At 53.3% G+C, this 10,400-nt stretch overlaps 1 protein-coding gene across 1 annotated transcript; it reads right to left on the bottom strand.

Moving 5' to 3' along the window:
- Positions 1-1,432: 1,432 nt before the first annotated feature.
- On the bottom strand, positions 1,433-1,765 carry LOC119114718 (gremlin-1-like; the record flags this gene model as incomplete). Its single annotated transcript, XM_037238734.1, has 2 exons — positions 1,433-1,627; positions 1,694-1,765. Coding segments are annotated over 2 exons (267 nt in total), but the record flags the coding sequence as incomplete, so codon positions are not given.
- Between the last annotated feature and the right edge of the window lie 8,635 nt (positions 1,766-10,400).

Raw genomic sequence — 10,400 nt, 5'->3', positions numbered from 1 at the left:
AATGCCATTTTACACAAGACCTCCCATGGTGGCAGTTCACTCGCCGCTAATGTATGGCAATGAGACGGAAATAAGCGACATTAACGGCCGTCGTGTACAACATCGGGTTTGGCACATATCTACTCAAGTAAGAGACCAATTAAACAGCTCGTGTGCATGCATCTATGACGACACTAGCAAGAATCAAGATAATCAAAACACCGCGTTCCAGCAGTCACGTACCTTTTCAGACTATTTATTCGGGCTGCATTAGGCTCATGCGCTTGTGCCAGCTTTTTGGATTGCCGATACGTAACCAGATAAAACAAAATGCAACACAGCGTGCGCCACGGTTGCCTACAGTGTGTGGCTTGCCACCGGGTTGCCATGGTGAGGCTCTCAGTAAACAGCTATCCTATATACGCACCACCCCACAGGACTGGCACGACTGTGAGTAATGATACACTTGAGATTCTAGTGACTAGCTTCTGGCGCAATGACACTTGGCATCACATTTGCCCATCGTGCATACAGTAATGTTTATGAAACGCAGCAAAACACATAGGCTGTACTAATTTCTTCGCAGAAAGAAAATTAGGTTGACTTTTCTCTCCGACTTCGATTGTTTTCAAATCACAGTTATCTGACGCCACAAAACTGAGCAGATGAGAAAGGAATGTGACAACAGCGTTGCCCCACAGTCAACGAAGATATGCCCGGACTATAAAATAACAGACTGAAAATAATAGCTTATTGCGTATTTTTCCTTTAACAGCACGATGGTTATGTCACTCTTCAATTTATATAATAACGCTTAAAAACACATTTCGATGCACTCAAAGCTTAGCAACTTCAAAAATTATCAATGCATGTCGTTTGCCAGTCATGGCGTGGGATGCCCCAAGGAGTTATTGCTTGTAGACGTATGGTACTTGCAAGAGGCCAAACCACATTCTTGCAATATAATCCTTCATCAAGTGAAGTACGTGTCTGGGCCTCTCTTAAGGTAATCCCACAGGACAGGCTGTCTATCTCAGACCTCGTAGAATTTTCAGACTGCTGCACAAAGTAGATCGACACCTTTCTGTAAGCGGCTTCTGTCGATGATACCAGTTCAACTACTGTGTTGGGACTTTTAATTTTGAAACAAATACATTGAGTGGAACGATGCAAAAGGAAAAGGGGCTAGAATTACCACCTGACACAATTTCAACTGGTTTCCTTTCATTGCCTTTGCTAACTGCAAACGACACTAGCGATGCCAGGGACCTGAGGAACCACGCTCATCGTAAAATAACATACAACAAGGCCAAACGAACGATTGCACGCCGGCGGGACTGAGACAAGAGCCACACCGGGACGAGGCCATGGCGAGGTCGTCTGAAGAAGGTCAGCCGATGGAAGGGGTGAACCCGGCCACGTCCTGTGGGACGACGGCGCCGCTCCGCCCCCATCAGTGGCCGGTGCGCTGCGCCATGCAGCGGCACTTCTTGACGAGCCGGACGAGACGGCGACGGCGCGCCGGCATCTGACCCGGACAGTGGAACGTCACCGCCACCGTCTTCCAGCGGCGCGGTGCGCACGCCGGGCACGAGCGGAACGGCCGGCGGTCGGCGCGCCCCTCGCGCGGGATGTAGAACGAGTTGCACTGGCCGTAGCAGAAGTGGTCGAGCACGCGGCGCGAGCGGCAGCCGGGCTCGCGCAGCCGGCGCACCAGCCGCTCCGTCTTGCACCAGTCGTGCTTCAGGTAGTGCCGCTTGGTGATGAGCCGCGCGCTGCGCGAGGACTGCAGCACCGAGGGTGGGATGAGCGCGAGCGGCGGCGACAGCGGCGGCGTCGGCGGCGGCGGCGTCACGTCCGGCGGAGACGGGTCCGCCCGGCGGCGCGACTGCAGCACGCGCGTCACGGCCGGCACATCCATCTGCTCGAGGATGGTCGGGCCGCGCCCGGGCTTGGGCCGCGGCGCCGGGTCGGCCCCGCCGCTGGCCAGCAGCAGCCCCAGCGCCAGCAGCTGCAGCGGCTGGCGGCAGCTGGCCCCCGCCGACGGCTGATGGCGGCTTGAGGACCGGCGGCTGCGGCAGGCGGCGACGTGTCAGCCGCAGGGCGGGTCACGAACGTTGACAGTCACGAGACGGCGTCACACAGATCTGCAGGTACACGTAGCAAAGCAAGCATTTCACCGAGCATGAAGCGTTATCACCTATTCCCTCCAGCTGACGTTGGATAAAAATGTACCTGAGCCAAATTCAGAGACAGAACTTAAACAAAACCGTTAAGGATGAAACTGAATTTGTGTACCAATTCATGTCATAGTACACACGTTGTATGAATGATCTGAAACGTCAGAGCTTGACTATGGCTAGGGCTGCACTATGGCGGGCAGATATATTACGGACACGCCTATAGTCTTTACTTAAACCTAAGCTATCTTAATGCCTGAGGGCAAAAGCAATAACACGCGGAAGTTCCGTAAGTGCCTTGACCCGTTCAAGTACACTACACATGCCAAGGTCAAAGTGGTGCTTGGCAAGGTCAAACGTGCGCTAATGAGCCAGGTCAGGGGATCAACGGAGGTCGTGCCGTATCTAGTCATGACATATCCAAGCAATAATGCTTGTGCTTATTTTGACAGATCAGTACTTGAATCGATATATTTTCGAGATGTCGGACTATCGACGAGATAATCAAAGTTTGCAACGGAACATATTACTTGAAAACGCTGTGAATCATGAAATTCACTTACTCCTTAAATGGTCAGACCTGACCTTGACCTCATGTGAACTGACTTCGTGCCCAGATGTTTTCAATGTAAAGGTATACTGCTGATGCGGAAGAACACGCTCTTTCCTAGCGTGTCAGTTTCGAAGCTACATCAATGATTGTTAAAAGCGCTAGATGGATTCGAAGTCAACAGGCGACTTCGATGATTGATATGATCAGGTACATCAAGCGCAGTTTGAATTTCTTCGATCTACCGATCAGATCCTGATGCATCACGGGGGGGGGGGAGGGGGCGAAGCAACTCTGAAGTTATCGTGATCTGCGAAACACCACAGATTGTTATATTTTTACCGAAGGATTGAGACGAGATACTAGTACCAGAGGTGGCATAATTGTTCGGGCTATCCTCATTTGGCGTCTTGGTACGTATACGACGCTTCTGCCAGTTCACTCTGCAGCCGTCGTTAGATATGGTGTAGTCCTTAGAAGAACTGGATGAGGCTTGGCTTTGAGCCAAGTACGCGTCACAACCCGAATTCTCCACTTGGGATTTCAGGGATGCAAACCAGGGTCTTGTCATTGCAAGGGTAGGGCTCCACCGTCTCGGATGTCTGGTTGGCCCAGTAAGTAGAGTGCTGGACTCGCAATCGAAAGGCCCTGGTTCGCATCCTAGCAATTCCATCGAAAGAATTAAGGTTGTGAAGTGTACATGAATGAAAGCCAAACAGCATCCTCTAATGACTCCATAGCACCTGACGTCGGCCGATGTATTGAGTTCCCGACAAGTTATGTTCATGCTATCACACCAGACAAGGACGTTAGGACGAGCAATTGTTCCTCCACCGTAAATGTTTGGTTAATTTCGTGGTGGTCAGGAACCCTGCAGTTGTGTTGCCTTGCGTTGTGCTGTGTTGCCCCCAAAATAGGAATTTGGTATCGATCACGACGTTACTCGCAACCACACCACAAATGCCAGCTCAAGAAAAGAGTTTTTTCGCTTCTTTTTCTCTGAAGCTATTACACCCGGAAATACCCCGAAGCCGAGAGCGGTGCACACTTGCTGCGCGTTCATAAATAGGCCCATCCCAAAACAACACAAATAAGGAGACCATGGAAAAAAGTGGAACAGAATTTGTCTTCTGTTTTGTCCGCCATTCCATCCTTTACAAAAATTCGAAACGCCTGTGAATGTTTCCCAAGCATCGCAACGATGCACGACTGTGCGTGTATCAACGCCGCAGATATTCCCTATCTCACCTCAGTGCATACATGCTGAACGTCCAAGAGCGTCGATGACCTGCCCTGGCAGCCTCCAGCACTCCAGCGGTGTGCGTCTCGTGCGGCACGTGACTCTGGGAGCGGGTCGGTGCGGACCGGCGCCGTGCTGCTGCTCCAGCCCTGGACTGAGGGTCGCCCAGGCCGGCGCGGACCGCCTGCTCGCTTCGCCGTCCCACTGGCGCCGGGGAGGAGCCGGCGCCGGCGGCCGACCGCCGCTGCGCCCCTGTCCCCGGCCTGGTCCGGGCCCGCGCTGCGACGGGCGTTCCTGTCGACCGGGAGCGACTTGCAAGTGGGAAGGTGCGTGGATTACCAACGGTTCGCTGTTTATTATCTCAAGGATTCGCGGACAATTTGGGTTAATTAAGGCAGAAATATGGGGTGATTTTATGGGCGGACACGATTTCATTATTTGGTTACATACCAACCATTCACGAGTCATCAAATTTTGACGACCATAAATTCGTACAATTATGGCAACATATTCGTCCGACTGTGCCAGACCTGTAATAAGACGCGATCCAATAGGAAACATACGCATTGACGCGTTGATCTATGTGCGCAGAACATCAACGAAGCACTCATTCGACGAAGAGCATTTCATTCTACGAACAGTCACTTCAGATTTCTTGTTAACAGAATCTCGGCAGCGACCGGGAAGGATCTTCTCAACAGCCGGACAGACGGCGGAATATTTATTGGCCCCGATAAAGTACTACTGGCCAGGGTGGCTGCATCACTCTTATGGTCCAATTCGTATTTGATTGGCTGTTGGGATGAGTTACGATTCCAGTTCTTGGAAGCGCCCTCATGCTGCGCGTTTGACTTCGTTCGCTTTGTCATATTCTGAGGCGCTCAGCTCCACCGAGCTCGCGATGGCCTCAGCAATCTCTCATCGATCCCAAGCGCGCTGGAGTCTTCAGCACCATTAGCGTTAGTCATCAGCAGGAGGCGCAACTGTGCAACAGTCCGTGTTGTCCGCACGTCAGTGGGCTAGGGGCTGGACAGTATATGGTGGTTTATTTCCTCAGCTCTGACCAGTCAGCATCACGACAATCTCAGCCTAGCCACATCAGCGCACACCCGTTGTCATTTCATGGATACTCGCACGTCACGGCCAGTAGCAGCTGCTCGTCCCTGACATCAGCATCGTGTTTGGTGTCGCCGACAACCTTTCATCACTGCCATCGACACTGGTGTGTCAGCGCTAATGGCGCGGGTTGTGCAGTGGTAGCAGTAGCCCTCCGCCGTCAGCCGTCTGTCATACCCATCAATAGCCTCTGTCAGCGCTATCGGCGCGGGTTGTGCAGTGGTGGCAGTAGCCCTCCGCCGTCAGCCGTCTGTCATATCCACCAAGAGCCTCTGTCAGCGCTATCGGCGCGGGTTGTGTAGTGGTGGCAGTAGCCCTCCGCCGTCAGCCGTCTGTCATATCCATCAATAGCCTCTGTCAGCGCTATCGGCGCGGGTTGTGCAGTGGTAGCAGTAGCCCTCCGCCGTCAGCCGTCTGTCATACCCATCAATAGCCTCTGTCAGCGCTATCGGCGCGGGTTGTGCAGTGGTGGCAGTAGCCCTCCGCCGTCAGCCGTCTGTCATATCCACCAAGAGCCTCTGTCAGCGCTATCGGCGCGGGTTGTGTAGTGGTGGCAGTAGCCCTCCGCCGTCAGCCGTCTGTCATATCCATCAATAGCCTCTGTCAGCGCTATCGGCGCGGGTTGTGCAGTGGTAGCAGTAGCCCTCCGCCGTCAGCCGTCTGTCATATCCATCAATAGCCTCTGTCAGCGCTATCGGCGCGGGTTGTGCAGTGGTAGCAGTAGCCCTCCGCCGTCAGCCGTCTGTCATATCCATCAAGAGCCTCCGTTAGCACTAGCAGCGCTCAGTACCTATCCGTCAGAAGCTCAACAAGGCTTCAGTGCTTCTAAACCAAAACAGAACGACTTGTATCAGGGACGCAGCCAGGACTTTTTAACGGCAGTCGGGGGACGAGAGGGAGAACGGAGTTCAGTGAGACGGCATCACGCTGATTTTTAACTTTTCTTTGGTTAAATGTAAAGTTATGCGGGTCTAAGCCCCCTGGCTGCGCCTGGGACGCTTATGAAGTGCGGCATGAACTGTTAAAAGCTTTGCTGACTTCTGATGTATTTCGAGGTACAGGTGTAACCCGAAAAAGAACGCCATCATTCCGCTTGGCTAAATCTCTCACGTCAATCATTTGTTAATAGTCATAGTAATGCTTTCGTACCCAAACCCAGCTCACATATGGATATGTGTTTAATGCTATTGTTTTATCGCTGGCTCTAGAACGTGTACAAACTCTGGCGTAAACAACGAAGTTACTGTTTTGAATGTTAAAGTGCAAATAGTGCCTATAGGTGTAATAGTCCCCCGCTCCACCCCCCCCCCCCCCCCCCCCACCCCTCCGAGCGGTCACCAGCATGTTGCGTCGGCGGTCCGTCGGGCCAATGGTGCTCACCGCAACCCTAAGCCTGTCCGTCAAATGGACTTCTTAGCCGCAAGGAAAACTCACTTTCATTTCCCCGTGTATGGCGCCCTGAAAACTCATCACTCACCGTCCCACCGAGAAGTTGTGAAAACCGTGGATGTGCGCCTAATCCGCGTACGTTTGGAGGAGCCCCGGTGCCCCTGTCGCGTGACCCTTCATCCGATAACAGGCTGCCGTCCCCAGCACGGCCTGACCCTTGTAGGGGAGGCTCCCCACTGCGACTGGTCGGGATGATGGAGTCATTTGTCACCCGTCGCAGACACGTCAGCGTTCGACGTCTGCATTTGGGACGCCCGCTTCGGTACGTCCACCGGTCTCAGACCACTGGTTAGTGCTCCACCATATGGGAAACGAGTGAGTTAGTGAGCATCTCATGAGACCAGTGCTGGCCGTTTAGAGTGCGAGTCCCTGTCTGCTTTGGTTGGTCCGCGTGACCCGGAGCGTTTGCCGTATCGAGTCTTTGTGTAGTGGAGTGTTTGCCACATCTAGTACCTTGAGTCCTTTTTGGAGGCGTCCTTTGTGTTTTGTTCGGAACGACATTGAATTCCGCATTTGGACCTCAGCGTTTGTTCGATGCACTGAGCGCTTCACACCATCTGCCGCAAAGTGCGTTCGCGGTGCCCGCATCAGTAAGTCTTGAGCGTGGTTTCCTCGTCGCAGGCCGAGTACGTGCCCGGCGCTGGTCCCGGTCCAGGCTCGGCCCCTGCCGCGGTCCGCGGTCCCTGCCGCGGTCCCTGTCGGTCCCAGTTTAAGTCTGACCAGGTCCGGTCCAGGACCGGTCTCGGCCCCGGTCCTATCCTGTCCTGGTCTCGGTCTGCTCTGTCCCTGGGTAAGGTCAGGCCGAACCCGGCAGGTCGGAGAGACGAGTCCCGATCCCGGACCCAGTTCCGGCCCGGTCCAGCCCTGGTCCGGTCCTGGTCCGGACCCAGCGGGACCGGCCTGCCTCTCCGGCGCGCCGATAAGTGACGGACGGCGGGCACGGGTGCCGCCGTGCCCTCCGCCGTTATCACCACCCATCAGCGGTATCGCGCCGGCGTCGGCCCCTCTCCGGGCGGCGATAGCGGCCGGTGGCGCCGGATGGCGGCGGCGGCGCGGCGGCGCGTGCCGCCAACCTGCCGGCCGGCCCGCGCCGCCGCCGCCGCGTGATGTCACAATCGCGGTGCGTGCTGGCGTCGCATCAGTCGCCGATGCGCCGCTCGTGTCCGGCCCCGGAGGTGACTGGCGGTCGTGAGCACGGGTCGTGGCCGGGCACGCGCCGGGTAGGGGCGCCGCCTCAGACGCATCGCAGACGGGAGTTGAAAGAACAACAGTTTTTTTTTCTGTTGGGCCTTAAGTTGGTTATGCCGTCTGTTTAGAATACCGGGAGCTGGAGGTAGAACACCTATTTGTATCTGGTCTACCTTTTAACAGGATGGGTGTGGTCTCGGGTGCGAGTCCTGCTCGGACGCCCGCGCAATCCAGGCCGCTGGAATTCCCACATCTCCATTGCATCCCCGCCTTTTGAACCGCAGCTCCGCGATACATAGGTTTGAAAGCTCGCGGGTTTTTTCCGGTCTGCGCCAGCAGAGTTGTTAGGTTTGGTGGGCTTTCAGAACACAAGGCACTCACAAAGTTTTCTGAAACCGTGAGATACACTAGATGTATTGGTGAAAACTCGAAGTGGGTAAATTCTCAACACATAACTTATACTGCAGGACTGAAAACGTTTGTTAACTAAAAAAAAATGCACACCATTCACAGTTCAGCAACAGTTGATCAGCAATTGTCATGCTTATGTACATCAACAGCCATAAATTTCCAAGGAAACTGATGTCATGCAGGAGAAGCATGTACTGGCAGCATGATCAGAGACAACATGAAAGGCCAAAGATGAGGCGGCGGAGATGGTCGTCGCGAGCTGGCAGTCTGGACGACAAATCCTTAGCATTCTGCTTTTTCTGTATAATATACGTGCTAAGTGAATGTCCAAGTTGCACGGATACGCAGGCTGCTTAGATATATCCAGGTTCACATTATCATTACAACATTGCGTCTAGTCCCAATGGAAACAACATAAAGTTGTCGAGCGGTATAGCATCACGCTCCTGAGTGCAAGTGGCTCAGTGATGCTAGTGACAAACGACTAACTGGGTATTTAGATCAGCTACGTAGCAACAGTTTTAGATGACCACACCTTGAAATGGATATAAGTGCCATCCACCCGTTCGGAACCCAAGGCCCTGGAATAACAGCTTAATTTCGTTACTTTCAATTTTGACTGGCATGCGTCGTGGTGTACTTTATTTTCGTTTGACTTTGCGCGAGCAATTTTAGCCATTATGCTAATATGGCTAATATGGCCAATATTGTGCCATAGCCACGTCAATTTTTATGTATCTTGGTGCATCGGCTATATTTATGAATTATTAAAGGATATGGATAATACTTTCGTTCGCAGATCATGTTAAACATTTTTATCCCACCTCATACTAATTTTGCTCAGCAGGAGCGGCAAAAATTCAACTTTTCAAGTATGCACGTACATATGGACTCAGCAGACATGTAAGAAAATATTATTCTCTGTCGTAGCTCCAGGTCCGTAGAGGCAAAGCTTCTTCAAACCATATAAAACCGAGCACGCTACGTCACCTGTACAGGACGCGTGCCTCCAGCTGAGCTGGTTTGACCCCTTTCCACTCTTTGATTATCGGTTACCGAAGAGTTGACTACAAAATGGGATCGGCACGGAATCAACCTGGCGCCAATCACAGTGATTTGTTATGTGTATTACTAAACATCTTGTCACAGCTAGATATATGCTGCTGTCCTAAACACTAGTCTGCACAGAAAATAGCAAAATATTTCCACTAGTCTACACCGACTTTTTCTCGAAAAAACTGGAAAAGCTCTCAAAGTTCTCTAGCGTGTTCTCGATTTGGGTTGCATGTAGTGTGAGGAGCGGTTTCAATCTCAAGAAGCGGCAGCTCCACCCCGTGAGGCACGACGCGGCTCCATACAGCTTCACCCCGTGAGGCACGACGCGGCTTCATATAGCTCCACCGCGTGAGGCACGACGCGGCTTCATACAGCTCCACCCCGTGAGGCACGACGCGGCTCCATACAGCTCCACCGCGTGAGGCACGACGCGGCTTCATACAGCTCCACCCCGTGAGGCACGACGCGGCTTTCATACAAGCTCCACCCCGTGAGGCACGACGCGGCTCCATACAGCTCCACCCCGTGAGGCACGACGCGGCTTCATACAGCTCCACCCCGTGAGGCACGACGCGGCTTCATACAGCTCCACCCCGTGAGGCACGACGCGGCTCCATACAGCTCCACCGCGTGAGGCACGACGCGGCTTCATACAGCTCCACCGCGTGAGGACACGACGCGGCTCTATACAGCTCCACCCCGTGAGGCACGACGCGGCTTCATACAGCTTCACCCTGTGAGGCACGACGCGGCCACATACAGCCGATTCTTGCGGTCCGTGATAACGTGGTGGATGACCACGGAATCATTCCACCTTCTCCAGGTCTCCCAAGCTCGCCCACATGTTTCGCAGATTGAAAGAGCTCGGATATAGCCAACGTGGGCGCGTTTGCTGCTATTATCCAGAAGTCGCTGTGTCGAGCAGATCCACCGGTGGTATGGCCACCATTCATGGTATGGACTGGGCTGTTCCTGGGAGCGATAGATCATCATAATAAAACGTGCATTGGCTGGAGCTGGGAGTAGCGTATGTGAAGGGGTGGGAAAATACTATATGCGTTTCATTTTAGTTGGCCAGTTGCTCATGGTACTTAACTTCGACGAGCGAGAACTCTTCACTTGCATCGCTGGCAACATGGATGGAAGGCATCCCGCGCCATTTGGTTCCGAAATCGAATTATATTTACGGAAAACAGAAGATAGTCTGGTGTTTAGAGTCTGGTGATAGTCT

The sequence above is a fragment of the Pollicipes pollicipes genome, unplaced genomic scaffold (assembly GCF_011947565.3).
Source record: "Pollicipes pollicipes isolate AB1234 unplaced genomic scaffold, Ppol_2.1 Scaffold_3071;HRSCAF=3603_pilon_pilon_pilon, whole genome shotgun sequence".
Classification (NCBI taxonomy): Eukaryota; Metazoa; Arthropoda; class Thecostraca; order Pollicipedomorpha; family Pollicipedidae; genus Pollicipes; species Pollicipes pollicipes.
The sequence above is the reverse complement of the archived record's forward strand: the minus strand, read 5'-3'. Positions and strand labels throughout refer to the sequence as shown.